Below are 16544 nucleotides of genomic sequence, written 5' to 3' on the forward strand. Positions count from 1 at the left end.
CCCGGGAACCCCTTTCTGAAGCTGGTCATGCGTCTTCTCCCAGACTCCGCAGACATCTGCTTCCCCACAGCTCATGCCGCCCTCCCCTGTCAGCCTTTGGGGTTGTGGCGGGCTGGATCAGGAGGTTTCTGAGCCTTTACTCCTTTGTTAGGAGGTGGGCACCTGGAAGCTTTGTGGGTGATTTGGGTCAGCTACCTCCCCTGTGCTCTAGCGATTCTGAGTGTGGTCCACGGACCAGCTACATCGTATCACCTGGGAGTGGGAGCCCCTGCCCCAGACCTGCTGAGTCAGCATCTGCATATTCCTGGGATATCCAGGTGACCCCTTGCACTGTCCGCACATTTTCCGATTCCTACATAGTCCTCTAACATTTTGGCCCCTGGTGTCAAGACCACAGGAGGGAGGGTTCTCCTGACATCCTGCCAGGCTCCCCCTATGTCACCGTGTGAGATCTTGCAGGTGCTTCAGAGCGGGGACCTGGGGGGTGGGGCAGGTGGAGGCCGGGACTGACAGCATGCTGCTGCTTCCCTCAGAGCCCGAGTGGTGCAAAGTGCCCTTTGTGGGGTGCTTCTTCGCCTTCTTTCTCACTCCACTGCGCTCTGGGCCCCGCTCAGCTTGCCAACGCACTGCTTCCCACCACACTGGACCTTTGTGTTCCTGAAAGTAGCACTCCCGTGTCCCTCTTCTTTTCTGCTAGCATTTCGGACTGTGACATCATCCTGCTTCTGGATGAAGAGTGTGTAGAGAGCGGGGCAGGAAGACCTCTACCCTTTAGGGTTGTCCCTTACTTCCTGGTGTGTGGTGTTACTTGGGGGAAAACCTTCAGGTTCCCGAGGAGACCAGATAAGCAGGAGTGAGATGATGAGTAAAGTCGATCGGATGGAGAGGTAGGGAGGGGTGGGTGGCATTAACACGAGTGGACTTTTTTCCAATGTTCTTGAGCTAGGAGAATTGTTGTAGTTACTCGCTGCTTCATGGATGTGTGGTAGCCAAGGGTAATGACCAGGGAAGTGGATCTTGAATTATCATTTCCCTGCCCAATTTTCTGTACACCCAATCATTGTCCTATAAGGGTTAGTTGTCAATGCTGGCTACCAGCAATAGTGTTGGAAGAGGTGGACTTAACTTCACAGGAAACAGAAGTGGGGTTCTGTGGGAGCAGAGGTGATCCCAAGGGAGGGGATTAAAAAGCTTTTCTTTTTTTTTTAAGAAACTTATAGTAGACCCAGATACAGGTGTCTGGGATAATCACACTGTTGATAATAGTGCAGTCAAAACATAGTTGGCCACTTATGTGGCAGACATGTTTGTTTAAGCTGCTATATTTGTGTGTATTATCTCATGTAATATTTCTAGCCGTCTCATGAGGTGGCTATGAGTGTCATTCCCTTTTTTATAATTAAGGAAACTGAGGCATACATGTACAAAGCAACTTGCCCAAGGTCACATCGCTGGTAGGGCTATCCGGCCCTAGACCCCTACTCAAACTATTGCCTGACCAAAAGGAAGTAGAGTGAGGCTGGTCTGGGGTTGTGGGGACAGAATGAACATTTGGGGGATGTTAGATATTAAAAGGGGCCATTTTAGGAGTTGTGTTTGAAAACAGAGTGAGGGAGAATGAAGAGAACAAGGTCGGCCCGTGCTAGGTGCAGCTTGGAATTGGCCCCAGCCTCTGGCTGAAGCTGATGGAAATCCTATTCCTTTGGCTCCTTATGAAGTGGTTGTCTCTGGGCACCAGACAGATCTTTCTAGACTGGCTGTTACTCGGCAAACCACGTTCCTCCTCTGCCTCCTCTTTCTCTGTTAAGCTCCGCTACTAGGGGCTGCCAGAGCGCTTCTGGGAGCCTGGAGGAGGCAGAAGGGACGTGATTCATTCCATTTGCTTGTGCTTGTGCGCCTCATTCCAGAAGGGTCCTTCACTCTGCTAGCAGCCACTGGTTCCTATCTCCATCTCCTTGCTATGTCCTGGAACCAGCCTCCTGGCATCCCTCAGAGAATCCATCACTAGGCTGTCCTCACAAGTTTGAGTCCCAGTCCCATGTGGACTCATGGGGGGTCCCGAGGTGCCAGCACCTGCTCCTCAAGAGGTCTGCTCCCAGCTCTGTGGGTCTCCTCCTCTCAACTGGCAGATTCCCATAACCCCACTCCTGCCTTTGATTTCCCGTCCTCCGTCCCGGGGACGGGAGCTGCATCCCCCAGTTTCACTCTATTGCTCAGTGTTTTCAGCGGACACTTGCTGAACCTCTTCTTTAGATCGAGTGATGTCTGTTGTAGTACCTAGTGTTGTTTCTATTTTCCTAACTGGTTCCTAACTGATAAATTTTCCTGTGTCCTGGCAGGGGAAGGGAGAGGCAAACTGAGACCCAGAAACCGTGGTTTTCAAACTTGAGAGTATTAGGGCATCACTAGAGAGGCTTATTAAAAATACACATACCAGTGGGGCGCCTGGGTGGTTTGGTGGGTTGAGCTTCCGACTGTTGATTTTTTTTTTTTTTTTTTTAAGATTTTATCTATTATTTGAGACAGAGAGCGTGGGCGGAGAGAGGTCGGTGGGAGAAGCAGACTCCCTGTCAAGCAGGGAGCCTGATGTGGGACTCCCAAGATCGTGACCTGAGCCTAAGGCAGTTACTTAACCAACTAAGCCACCCAGGTGCCCCCGATTCTTGATTTTGGCTCAGGTCACGATCCTCAGTGTTCTGAGAATGAGCCCCAAGTTGGGCTCCATGCATGGAGCCTGCTTAAGATTCTTTCTGTCTGCCCCTCCCCTCCGCTCCTGCTTGAGCTCTCTCTTAAAAAAAAAATAAATAAATAAAATAAAAATTAAAAAGCACATATCAGGCCACTAGTTTTACTAATCCCGATTCAGTAGGTTGAATATGGGCTCAAGAATCTGCTTTTGAAACAGACGTTGTAGGTGTTTCTGATATTCTTACTCTGTCTCAGAGGCTTTTGAGAAAATCCATCCCAATCCAGGGCTTTCTCATGGGGCTGTTTCTTAAGTCTGGGGTTGTTGTTCTGGGGCTTAGAAACAAACTTTACTTATTTTCCTTTTTATAGGATGGGTGTTTTGGCTATGCTAATCTTTGTTCCAAGGCCGCCGAGGTTGTGCATTGCCCATGGAGGCTGAACACCAGCCCTCGTTCAGCCCAGTGAGCTATGATGCACTTAACTGGGAGAAAGGTGCTTCCTTCCCCCGTCATTGTGCTTCAACCAATGTGTCTCCACAAGAACCAGGCCTTGCACGTCCAGGTGCATGTCCAGTCAGAGAGAGACCTTTCTTTTATTCACACAAAGGCAACATACATGTAGCTGAGACGGGATGAATGGGACTGACCTTCGAGTAGAGACTGGCTCTTCTTTTTGTATTTGTAGCCTTTCCCATTTCCAGGTGTCTCAAGGTTGGAGCCGTGAGGAAGGAGAGACGCCATGTTGGAACACCCCGCTGCAACTAGGATACTTGTGTCTTTTGGCCTTCACCAGTGGGTGTATCTGTTTATCTGTATGAATAGCAATGGACATTCCTCTGTGGAATGTTGGCTTCTGTTCGGTTGATTTAATCAGTAGAACGAGTGGGCTTTGCAGGGAGGGGTTGAACTGCCCCCTTGGAGCAGAACAGGAAGTTTTTCAGTCCTGCCAGATCATGGGGCTTGGAGTGTGCAAGGGGCAAGGACTTGAATTCGACCTTTAAATGAACTTAAAAATCAAATTTGCCCTGCAGGAATGTGTCCCTCCTGCCGTCCAGGGCCTGATGTGATGGCTCCTAGGATGGATTGGGAGGGCTGCTGCTGGCTTCTGTCACCTCTTCACATTGTTAGCTGTTTGATGTCACTGCTTTATACTCAAGGGCAGTCATTAAAGGCCCTACTATCTTACCTCGGCTCATTTCGCGTGGGCGGTGGCCAGAGGATTTAATTTATGAAAACTGAGTTTCCCTACCAATTCTGGAGGAACATTGCTCTTCAGTATGAGCTTTCCTATGACATTGATTCTAAAATTAAAACAGATGTTCTGCAGATCAGAAATGCCTTCAGGCAGGTAGCCTCCCTAGGCCTGTTCTTGATGTTAATTTCTACATCCCCAACTACTGGCTTAAAACACACACAACGAGCAGGTCAGGGATAACATTGCTCTTCCTCCTTGCCTCTGGACTGCAGAGTCAGCGAGGGCCCTAGCACTCCCCGTGCAGAACACAGCTTCATCTCCCTTGTGTCTAAGTGTCTTCCCCAGTGACGGGTTGATGTGGGTTTTATTCACTTAGCAAACCCTTACCTAGGGCTTCCTGTGTTCTACGCTGGGGCATTGGCGGAAGGGCTGATTCTAGAAGTTGTAAGTCTGGGGAAGACTGCTCGGGATCCCGTTAAGTGCTGGGATGAGGCTGTACTGGGTCCTTGGGAGCAGAGAGGAAATGACTATCCGCCTAGATGCTAGAGGACACAGCATCTCAGGTGATTCCTGGCCAAGCCCTGGGGCTAGCTGGTCAAAGACCCCCACCCCAGCAAAATTGGATGTTCTTTTTTTAGCAAATAAATGCACATTCGCAGACAGAGAGGTTTACTCCAAGTTTCGTGTTAGTTTAATTTCAGCATCAGGACTAGACTCCTAGAATACAGTTTCAGCTTTGAGGGATCTAAGCCCTATTCATCATCTCGTGTATATCATGAAGAAAACAAAAAACGTCTGGGAGTAAATCCCAATATTAACCACATTGAATTTGATGGCAATTAGAGTCAGTTATTTAATAATTCCTTATCATGTACTTACCACTCTTTAACCAGGTACCTAGAATTTACTTGTACCCCCGCCATATTCATTATTGATTTTATTTATATCAGTAATGCCAATCCACGTAACTTCTGAATTTAATAAGTGTCAGGTAGGGTTTTTTTTTTTTTAATGCATTTGTTTGTTTTAATTGTTTAATTGCTTTTGATGTGGCTTGAGGTCCAAGGTGAATTTGCTGACATTCATTTCAATTTGGTTCCACATCCCAGTTCCCCTCTATCTCTCTTAGGATCAGATCCCCAGGCTACTTTTTGTTTTTCTGCGGCATTATCAGATGGTTCTTGCCAAGTTACATACAAGCACTGCTCTCCTTTGGGGAGGTCTGTGACCTCTAAAGGTTTCAACAAGCAGGCTCTTCCAGGTAAGGGAGTTGGCAGGTCAGTGGTGAAATGTGGGCACATTTGCTCACTGGCCTCACCTTTATTTTACTTTGTGTGAGCTCTAACTCTGCTCCAGCAATTCCAGAAGGTAGGTCCACGGACTGGTTCTTTTGACGGTAGCGGAAGGATGTAACTCAGCCAGCATGGTTGTAACACAAACAAGGTCACTTGGTGCGGGGGTGGGGGTAGGGGGAGTGGCTCCCTGTTTGTAGTTTCCTTGAGAAACGTGGCCTTGCTGGGCCTTGCCCAGTGTGTATACACACAGTCTGTGTACCATTTATCAGACAGGCTGGCAGGCGGTTCCGTTTTGTTAAGGAATCCATATAGCGAATTCCATATGACACCTGTCTCACTGCTTGTCTCCTTCATGTTTGACTCGAGTGTTTACTGTGCTGTTCCTTTCACACAGAACGCGCCAAATGAAGGTGGGATATAGTGGGATAAGGTGGATGGCACCACGGCCACATGTAGTCAATCAGTTTGGGCCCATGTCCTGAGTACGTACATACATTATGTGTCATCATTGGAAATGTGATCACTTTTGATCCAGAAGAATGGCAACTTTGTGTGTGTAAGCTAATAGATAATTTAAAAATTGGGCCATCGGGTATGGAAGGGTGCACCTTTGAAGCCAATAGTAGTTACACAGAGAGGCAAAATACAGCTGTGGCAAGCTTTCATGTGACTCACAATGCTTTTATATTTAAAAAATTTTTTAATTGCTCACTTTATCATATTAGAAGATTTCAAACAAAATTCTGAGTTTTCAGCTTTCCTGCAAAAATCCGAATCTGGCCGTGCTAAGTCAGCAATCTTACATGGCGACATTAGTGGAGGCAGAGTGACAGCTGTGTCCCTCCAGAGTTCACGTGTGTGTCCATTTACGCGCTGGCCAGCTTCCAGCTCTCATATGACCTTCACTGGCCTTGTGGGCTTTGAGGTTGGACCCATGATATAAATAGAACACGTGTAGTAAGTTGGATAAAGAGAGAATTGGAGGAAGTCATCAGCTGGTCCAGAGCCATTTGTTTTGTTAATTATCTACCACCAACGAGCACATCCAAAAAGAAAGCCTGAGCAGCTCTGGACACTATGTGCTGAGAAAGGACAGGTAGGCATAATGAAGGAGTCCTTTCATGTGCTGCAAGCTAGGCAAACTCTTAAGAGAAGTTTTGGCTCGGCGCTCCTCATTTAAGGAGGCTATAATGACAGCTTCCTTCCACTGGCCACTACTCATGTTATAGGCTGATATAATATATATTTGGTTGGTTTGTTTTTTAATTCCTAATGTTTATGAGGAGAGGCTACTGGACAGTTGACCATGTCCTAACTTGAACGTAAAGAAAAGTTCTTGTGGACTCATACGTATATTTTAAAGGATCAGCTGTTTATGGCTACATTATTCATATTGGAGGGAAAGCTGGACATAGAGAGAAGACTGACCAATAGAGGAAGGACTGAATAAATTATGGTTTGTCAACTTCATGAAATCTGTAGCCTTGAAACAACAAATTGGCCAGACACCGGTTGACTTGGAGGGATTTCCCTGAGAAATAACGAGAAGTAATACTAGAGAAGAATACTAACTTCTTAGTTAGTATTACTGAGAAGTAATACTAACATAAGATTTTATTTTTAAAGAATTTTTTTAAAGATTTTATTTATTCATTTGACAGACAGAGATCACAAGTAGGTAGAGAGGTAGGCAGAGAGAGAGAGAGAGAGAGGAGGAGGCAGACTCCCCACCAAGCAGAGAGCCCGATGTGGGGCTCAATCCCAGGACCCTGGGATTATGACCTGAGCTGAAGGCAGAGGCTTTAACCCACGGAGCCACCCACACGCCCAACATAAGATTTAATTAGTGCTTCCTATATACAAGGCACCATTCCACGGGCTTTCCACATATTAACCCATTTGATCCTCACAGCCCCCCTGGGAGCTCTGTGGTATTATCGCCATCATACAAATGAAGAAACTGAAGCGTCAGTGGTCGAAGAAGAGGCATTTAGTATGTGTGGCAAGGCTAGATTACAAACTCATGCAATCTGGGTAGACAGAGACTTTTTAAAGTAATTTCTAGTTTAGGTTAGATGTCAGAGTACCTTTTCAATAAGAAGTTTAGTTATAGAATCTTAATTTATAGGTATTCCAGAATTCTCTGGATGCTTTTCTTGTATTTCAGACTCTTAGACTCATTATGCTGTCTCTGACCTTAGAAATCATTTAGTCTTCCAGTTTTCAAACCTAGCCCTCCTTTTCCTCCTCTTTAAACCAACTGCATCTTCCTGTAAATAGAATGGTACTTAGTATTGACCTGGACGTACTTGGCCTTCCCTTTTTTTACCCTGGGTGGTGGTGGGGGGGGTTGTGCAAACTCTAGATAGTCTACCTCCTTAATTGTGCAAGTGCAGAAAATACATTCTAGAGAGAGAGCCTAACATTTACTGAGTTGATGTTTCCAGGGATGTTATTAGGCCTCACGGGTAGCTTGTATTATGCCCATCAAGGAAACTGAGATTTAGAGAAAAATTAGGCCCAATGCCACAGAGGAAATTGGTACCAGGATTGAAAAGATAGGGTAGAATGTTTGTTGAACCTCCTTTTCTGGGTTCTTACTAACCCAAGATTTGAGAGCTACACTGGCCAACCAGAGGCCCTTCCACTGAGCATTACCTAATCTTGCTGTTGACTTAATCAGGCAGTTGAGAACTTGTAATTTGTACGGCATTATTTACCACAGGTGATAGCGGGGTGGGGACTTAGAACACACAATGAAAGGCCTTTATATTAGTCAGCTCTGGCTGCTATAACAAAACACTCAGCGGTGGGTGTGCCTAACAACAGGCATTTACTTCTCCCAGTTGCGGAGGCTGGAAGTCGGTCCAGATCAAGGTGGTTTCTGGTAGGAGTGCTCTTCCCTTCCCTTCCTCATCCGTAAAGGGCTTCCTGCCCCTCTGTCATTGTTCTTGATCTCCCTGGCAGTTGAGGCAAATCTTTGGGGTCAAAGCGGTGTCTCCTACATGGTCCAGTGCGTGGTTACGTGCATTCACCCTATGACAGTAACCCCAGGATGATTCTCTCTCGAGACGAGAAGCTGCCCGTTGTTCTTTAGTCAGTTCTAGTCCTTAAATAATAACAATTCTCTAGTTGTGAAGCTCTAATAAAAGACTTTCCCTCCTGCTACCTCTTTCTGTCCAGAATTCTTATTTTTGTCTGCGTTCTTACATGTGTCTGTGGAAATCAGCAGACTTTTATAGTCAAGGATCTCCCAGACCATGGGAGGCAGCTCCCTCTTACAGGCACTCGTGTGATCCTTTCTGGGGGTTTGTTTTCATCTTCCTTGTTTTTCAGTTCCCCTGCTTTGAAAACATTGTGGGATGTGGATTAAGGATTGGGGGGGGTGTGGTAAGAATTGGGGGGAGACTTACAACAGGTAGAGCTGAGAACGGCTTCCCATCAGCAGCTCGTTAAAGATGTGTGTTGATTTCTCCGCGTGTTGATTTCTCTGCTGGACACTGGGCCCAGGGCTAACCAGCCACTTACCACTTTCTCTGCAGCTCAGTCAGGGATGGCCTCTTGTTCTGGAGACCTTGACTGGAAAGTACACTTTACTATCAGCAGGCCTCTTTGTAGTATTTGGCTCTCGTATCTAGAGCATTCTGGAGTGAACCCAGCGTGCTCTGATCTGTAGGACCAAGACCGATATGGTGGGACGTGGAATAGTCGCTGATGGAAAGGCAGTGAGATTAAGGATGGGGAGGTCCTTTCAAAACCTGTTGACAATAGCACTCTTTCCTTGAACTAGAGAGCAAGGCTCACTTGAATTTTTCCCTCTAGGTGGTTTCTCTTTTGTTCAAGCATGTAGGACATTTTTTTCTGTCCTTTAAGGCCAGGACAAGCGGGGAAAGGAAGCGTGGGCCCTGGCCTCTGGGAAGCAGGGAAAGGCATGGAGCCTGGAGACTGGCCGGCCTGACTCAGACCCCAGCCTAGGCGCTTAGCTGCGTGGGCGAATTTTCCAAGTCCCAGTGTTCTCACGTATAAAATGAGGCTAGGAACAACAAAAATGTGTAAGCTTATAATGAGAATTGCATGAGGAAGTGCCTACTGTACAGGGGGTTGTTTGTATAGGTGGATTTTCTCCTCCCTCGGTGAACACAGGTTGGACTTTCTGGAATGGGAGTCTTGAAGTTGGAGACCTGGTTTTGGAGTATAGGGTGATCTGTTTGGGACACCAGATCCCAGATCCGGGGGCCAGAGTGGATGTTGAGACTACAGGACAGAAGAAAGGCAGACCTTCAGCTTCAAAGACACCTACTGGGGCACCTCCTTGATGTGGGAAAGGATTGATTTGCCCTAGAAATGTCATGCCTGTCTATCACATCTGTAAGGAAAGCTAACACTGATCTCCCTTCTGTATTGCCCAAAGCTGCCCCCTCCCCCCTCTGATGCTATTAGATGACTTAATTGAGAAGTCATTCTTGAAGAAAAGCTTTAAGGAGAAAGGTACATGGTCGCGTCTGGGTCCCTTTTTGCACAATCCTGAGTACAGGCTATTTCTCTGCTTGGCTGTCTTGCAGTGGAAAGTTTTTGATATTCGTTGCAGAAGTGGGATACCTTAACCTGGAGGTCTCTCTGCCCCCATGGAATAGAAATCGGATTAGGAGCTCTTTGTGCTCTGCCACAAATCATTACACGTCTACATTTTGCTCTTATAAAATATGGATAATGACATGACTCTGTCTCCTAGGAGTTTGAGTGCATTAGCTAAAGATCATGAAACCTTAGAAATAGGAAATTCATGTGAATACTGAGAGCTTTTGTAATTACACATTTGCATCACTTGCGTGGCATCTTTGAAAGTCGTGCTTCCAACACGAGAATCCTCAGTTGATCCCTCTTCTTCTAATGGGAGAGCACGCTCAGAAGGAATAAGCTCAAAGAGCACTCAGAGCAGATAAGCTGTCACGGCGTCTTGTGGAGACCCTGAAGTAGTTCAGGCTGGAGTGGTTTGGGTTGGGCTGAAGTGGAAGAAGAGCTTGAGATTTTTTAAGGGCACCGAAGTTAGAGAATCCTGGGAGCTCGGGATGCTCAAAGGCCTCCAGGCAGTGCTGTGCTTAGAGGCTCATGGCCCCCGGCCCCGTGACCTCAGCCTTGTCACTTCATCAACCCCTGCTCTGGGCAGCAGTAAACGTGCTGGATCACGGTGGGCTCTTCTGATGTGGATCGTGGCTTTTGGGGGGCGGACACTGTTTTTATATCCCATCGAACAGTCCACTCTTTGCTGCTTCTTCCGCAGAGAATTATTTTCAGACTCAGAAGCTCTCTGAGAATGTGTTAAAAGGCAATGTTTTGAATACGTCGAGTAGAAGACTTAAAAAAAAAACCCAGGTATTTGTTTAGGAAGGGGGTCACGACGTAACCAGACCGTGCGCCACCTGAGAGCTGATGCTGTTTTCCTTCTGTTTCAGGCAGTGGAGCTACGGCCGTGGTTCAGGCTGCTCTCTGCAAGCCCAGGCAAGAGCGCGTGGCTATAAAACGGATCAACCTGGAAAAATGCCAGACCAGTATGGATGAACTATTAGTAAGTAAAAGTGGAGGATGCCCGCGTGTTGCTTTTCTCCACCGATGGGTGTGCAGAGACGGGCCGGAGAAGCAGGGGGGAAGAGAGAGCAAAGGCAGCTGGGTGTTCTCTCCTCTTCCAACACACGCATTTCTTGGAAAGCAGCCCACACCGCTCTTCCAGTCCCCTGATTAATGACACGGTCCCTCGCAGTTGTGTTGTATACCGTACAACTTCCGTCGCTCTGACAAGCGGGATTTTGTTCAGGGTGGGGCTGGTCTCAGCACAGACACTCTCTTTTGGAAAACCAGGAAACAGACCCAGTTCGATGACCTCTTAGGTCACATGATGCTGGGTGCTGAGCTGGGCTGGAGAGCTGCAGGCCCTGCGTCCAGAGTCACGACATAAATAGGAATTACTCCCCAAGCCCACTGTCGGTCATTTTGCCTCTCAGAAATTGCCAGATGAGGGCGCCTGGGTGGCTCAGTGGGTTAAGCCACTGCCTTCGGCTCAGGTCATGATCTCAGGGTCCTGGGATCGAGTCCCGCATCGGGCTCCGCAGGGAGCCTGCTTCCTCCTCTCTCTCTGCCTGCCTCTCTGCCTACTTCTGATCTCTGTCTGTCAAATAAATAAATAAAATCTTAAAAAAAAAAAAAAAAAGAAATTGCCAGATGACGTACACATTATGGTTATTCAAGAACCGTAGGGTAGCTTGCATTTGGCTAATAAGGGGAGTTTGGGTTTTTTTTTTTTTTTTGTACACGGCAGCTTGGACTTCTTATTCTAAATGAAGTATGTACATTACATAAATAATTGGAACTTTGACTGTGGATAGACTCTAGTTGCTTTGGTTGGTTGCAGCAACATTTGCTTTTGGCTTAACTGACTCATTATTAAATGAACAGCTTGGCAAATGGTTATTAGTTGCCCAGCAAACTGTGAAGGGTTTGAGAGTTTAATCTCATAAATATAGTTGACGTTCTGCCTGCCAATTTTCTCTCTCTCTCTCTCCTTTTTTTTTTTTTTTTTTTGCCTTTTGGCCACTTATTTGAGGATAATAGGAAACTGCATGGAGGAGTTAACTGATTGGTTATCCCAACCCTAATCCCAGTACAAATATTAGTCCAATCGCTCCACACAAGCTACAAAGTATAATGACATTTGGCTCCAAATGAAGAAGCCTTTTGTTGTTTTCTACATTGAGAATGGAATGTCATTAACAAGAGCTTTTTGTCTCTACTCAGAATATAGCTTTTATTTCAGGCTTAATTACAGCACACTATAGTATAAATTAAGTAGAAGGGTAAAGCTGTACTTTTCCAGATCTGTTTGGCCTTCCATTTTAAATTAGGCTCCAGGAGGCATAGATTTCTCTGGGATTGAAGCAACAGATTGCCCATTAAAACTCAGATTAAAGCAAGAGCTTCCACAATTTAGTGTTAACTAAAAAAACCAAAAAACAAAAAGCAAAAACCCAAACCCCACAAAATTTGTATACATTTAAGGCTTTTACCTTCTTCAAAATTTCAGCTGTGCTTTACTCTTGCTGAAATGATTGCTGCGTGGTTGCTTATGATCAGAGTGACCAACAAAATTGTGCCTTTGTCATTTGACCCGTTTTGAAGGTCACTTTCCCCAAGTGGAAAAAGCACTAAACAAACTGTGGGGAGAGTTGGGTCCTCCTCCTGCCGCTGACTTGTTTTCTACCTTTGGTCGAGTCACCTAACAGCACAGCACTATTTAGAAAGAGTTGGATTAGGAACTGTCTCAGATCCCTTTAGGAGTCCTCAAATTCTGTGGCTGTACCGAGTATACACTATATATTTTTTTTTAATTGGAGTGCCCATTTAACCATATGCTCTGTTTGCCCGTGATGGTTGTACTTGATCGTGGTACTCCATTGGAGGTCCCTTGGCTGTCCTGTTGCCAGCTGCAGAATATTTATACAGGGTCTCTGTGAGGCTGTGTGTGTGCCTTTGTTTGTAGCAATTCTGGAACCAGCCTCCTGGGCTGACGCTGTGGTCCCTGGTCTCGACAAGGCCTAAGTTGCCCCACGCCTCCATGTTCTCCCTCCGCTGGCTGTTCGTTAGCGGCTGGCTGCCAGTGATGGGAGCTAATGACAGTCCTGGTGGAGGCAGCAGGGGTAGGGAGAAAGGGGCTTGGGGGAACCATTTCCTCTGTGTCCCTGGGACCAGGGACCATAACAGTGTCATTTGGATATACTCATAATTTAGGCAGAGCTGCACATGTAAGGACCTGGTTTTATGATTTTGGGCTTGGCTCATTTTTCTGAGGTTTTTGGATTTATGAGTTTGCTTATTAGCAGTTAGTTTATTTCTCTCATTCTCCCCTCCCCCCTTAATGCCCACATTGTGTTAACAGGACATAGTCTATATGTATAGTTACCTATTTTTCATTTTAAAGGTATATTGATTCCTTGCTTTGATCGTACCTTAACCTTGCACCTTTGACCTTTTGATGTCTTTGATATTTCAGAAGATGGGGGTGAGTGGTTAGGGTTCTCTGGGATGTTTGTCCTTGGCAAACAGAGAGAAGTGGAGTTTACAGGACGGGCTGCCTAATGTTGCCAGGCTTCTGTGGCCCCGCTCTTGGCACATGAGGTTGTGTGGAGCAAAGTTGCTATAATCCTTTCGATTTCAAATACTGCTGCTTCTCGCACTTTTATTATCTCTCTGGGTTCACATTTTGGCAGTGTTTGGACATCCGGTATCCTAATAATCCTTTAATTCCGTGTCTGTGCGTGCGCGCATGCGTGCGTTACGTACAGGTCAGTGCTCGCGTCGTTTCACAGTCTGTGCCACGGGTTAACTGGAAGCCATTGTTCCTGTAAGAAACAGCGGCCACTGGAGTCCTTATCTCGTGCAGCGTTATGTCATAGAAGTCACAGTTGTCGACGGTTTGCTTGCTGGTGGGACATTGGCCTCCGCTGCTAAACTTGTGTTACCTACCTCCCACTTCCTTCTCTCTGCCATGTCCCTACCCCCTTGCTCCCGCCCCCCAGTAAGGTAGGATTGACACGCACAGGCCTCTTGTGATGGCCCGGAGCAGTTCTGGACAGCTGTCCCTGGACTTTGCTGCTCCATAGTGCAAATCCTGTCAGTGTCTGTGGTCACAGGGGGTTTACTTCATGTTGGCTGAAGAAGCATTCAGGTGCTCATGATTTATTTTTTTCTTTCTTCCTTCCTTCCTTTCTTTCTTTTTAAAATATTTTTTATTCATTTGACAGACAGAGATCCCAAGTAGGCAGAAAGGCAGGCAGAGAGAGAGAGAGAGAGAGAGAGAGAGTCTGATGCGGGGCTTGATCCCAGGACCCTGGGATCATGACCTGAGCCGAAGGCAGAGGTTTAACCCTCTGAGCCAACCAGGTGCCCCGTGGTCATGATTTCTGAAGCAAAGTGATAATTACAGGCTTGGTGTCTCTGAGAATGAAGGGAGAAAAAGAAACATTCAGTGAAATCACTGGTGCTAAATAAGTGGTAATTTAAATAAAAAAAAATTTTTTTTTTTTTTTAAACCATTGAAAGGGGTACTGTGATATTCCTCAGTGACAATTTGGTTCCAGATCTAATACACATTTAGTAATATATCTGGTAAATATTTAATGAGTTTCTACACTGCTGTGCTCAGGCCTGTAAGAAGGGTCTGTTCTGGGAGTATATATCAGAGGACAAAGCAATAGGCTTGCTAAAAATTCATCTTAATAGCAATTAGAAAACCCTAGAACAAATGTTTTTCTTGGCATTACATGAAGATCATTTAGTTAACTTAATTCTTTTTCTAGGCATTTAAAAAAATTTTCATAGATGTATTAGAAATTGGCTTTTAACTACATCCCAAACTCTCTAGGTATGACGATTTGGTGGTTAGTTTTCCAAGAGTCAAGGGATGTTCCTGGCATGTTCTATATTCCTGACCATTCCTACCTAGATGCTTTGATAATTTCTGAGATATGTTAATCCCACATTTTTTAATCCCACAGTGGTGTAGATGACTATAACAGGCTTAACCCTCTCTAGGAGACATTTATAGCTTCAAAGCAGAGCTTGTTAACTGCATGGCTATTAAACCCTACAAAATGCTAGCCACTGAACTAGACGATGGGAAAACAAAGTTAATTGTTCTTTTTTGGGGAGCCCGGGGACTGGTCAATGAGTTTCTTCATTCTTATGTTGCGTTGGTGAGCATTTTGAGCTATGGATTCTTTCTGCACTTTTTCTCTCTATTTATTTAGAAATGGTTTAACAGATTCTCTAACATGCATTCCGTTGAGGTAGTTCTTGCTTTTCAATAGGAATTCCAGACTTGCTTAAACAGGTCCTAACCACTGTCATGCTGGCGAGTATATTATATGTGAAGATGGCCTTGAGGTTTCTTGAAAGAGCTTAATTCTCTGGTTTGTGGTCAGCCTCAGAGGTTAGGGATGTGCTGCTCGAGGGCCCTCTCACTTCCCTTAAAATTCCATTTCACGGGGAAAGAAATCATCCACTTTTTTGAAGTCATCTTTCAGTCTCTATCTCCAGGTGACAGTGATTTCCATAAATGTGACATAGTCGTCCTTCCCTTTATTTATCCTAAGACCCACTTTTTCCAACCTTCAAGAACTCTTCTTAAAATTTTTACCAAGGGATTGACGGACATTTTGGTTCATCACCTTACTTGACTTTATGGTTCTTAGACTTTAGCCATAGCCTTCTCAATGTTTTTTTCTCTAGACTCAGGTTCTCATATTTTTAGTCTGTGTTTGGCACCAGTCACAGAAAACTCTGTAGCATTTTCTCATTCCTTCATAAACATCAGCGTGGCTAAAACTTTAATTCCCAGGGGCAGGAGTGCTGTGTGTGTAGGAGAAACCTTGGCCTTGGGGCCACACGAAGCACTTGTTTCTTCAAGAAAGAAAAAAAAAAAAAAGGCAAAATAAACAAATAAATAAATAAATAAGACCAGTTAAGTGATTTCAGTGTAAAACAATATATAATGATCATTACAATGTTTTAATATATAACAGGTTACAAATGTGAGCAAAATCATTTCAACAAACAATGGCTACACATGGTTGCTGAAACTTGTGATAGAGGGAAAATGGCTTCCTGAGTCAGAGGGCCTGTGTTCTTCACATGGATCATGGTCTTGAGAGCAGTTGGTTTCACCTTTGGCCCTTTGTATCCTCATTTGTTCAATAAAGAATTCTGCTTGAGGGCAAAAGTTATTTTCAGTCCCAAAGTTCTATGGTTCTGAGTATTTAAAAATTAATTCTTTAGGGCACCTGGGTGGCTCAGTGGGTTAAGCCGCTGCCTTCGGCTCAGGTCATGATCTCAGGGTCCTGGGATCGAGTCCCATATCGGGCTTTCTGCTCAGCAGGGGGCTGCTTCCCTTCCTCTCTATCTGCCTGCCTCTGTCTACTTGTGTTCTCTGTCAAATAAATAAATAAAATCTTTAAAAAAAAATTAATTCTTTAAAGAAATTCCTTTTAATAATCCTTTGAGCAAAAACATTGATTGGTAGCAAATTATGCATCATAATTCAGGAGAGGATCAAGTCACTCCACTATTAGAGTGTAGCAATAACAATCCAGTGTAAATGCATACGTTTAGGTACTCAGTGTGTCATCTGCCTACCCCAGGTACATAACGAAAGAGTTTCTGTATCCAGCTGGAAAAAATCTGACATCTGCCCTTCTCTTCCTATATCATCTTTATGAGGATATTTTGCTGTGTTTCACTGTGTTTGTAGATAACTCAAGAGTTTACTTCCCTCAGAACAAAGCCACTGCCTTTGCTTTTTGCTACAGTGTTATTTTATTA

The 16544-nt window shown here is 45.2% G+C and overlaps 1 protein-coding gene across 2 annotated transcripts in view; it reads left to right on the forward strand.

Moving 5' to 3' along the window:
- STK39 (serine/threonine kinase 39) overlaps nucleotides 1-16544 on the forward strand; it is a 297979-nt gene that overhangs the window by 48002 nt on the left and 233433 nt on the right. For both annotated transcript variants that reach the window (XM_045066931.1, XM_045066932.1), the window contains exon 2: nucleotides 10631-10743. In XM_045066931.1, the coding sequence (XP_044922866.1) occupies nucleotides 10631-10743 (113 nt within the window). The remainder of the gene's footprint in view (nucleotides 1-10630; nucleotides 10744-16544) is intronic.

The sequence above is a fragment of the Mustela putorius genome, unplaced genomic scaffold, assembly GCF_011764305.1.
Source record: "Mustela putorius furo isolate JIRA1106 unplaced genomic scaffold, ASM1176430v1.1 tig00003869_pilon_pilon_pilon, whole genome shotgun sequence".
In the NCBI taxonomy this organism is placed as follows: Eukaryota; Metazoa; Chordata; class Mammalia; order Carnivora; family Mustelidae; genus Mustela; species Mustela putorius.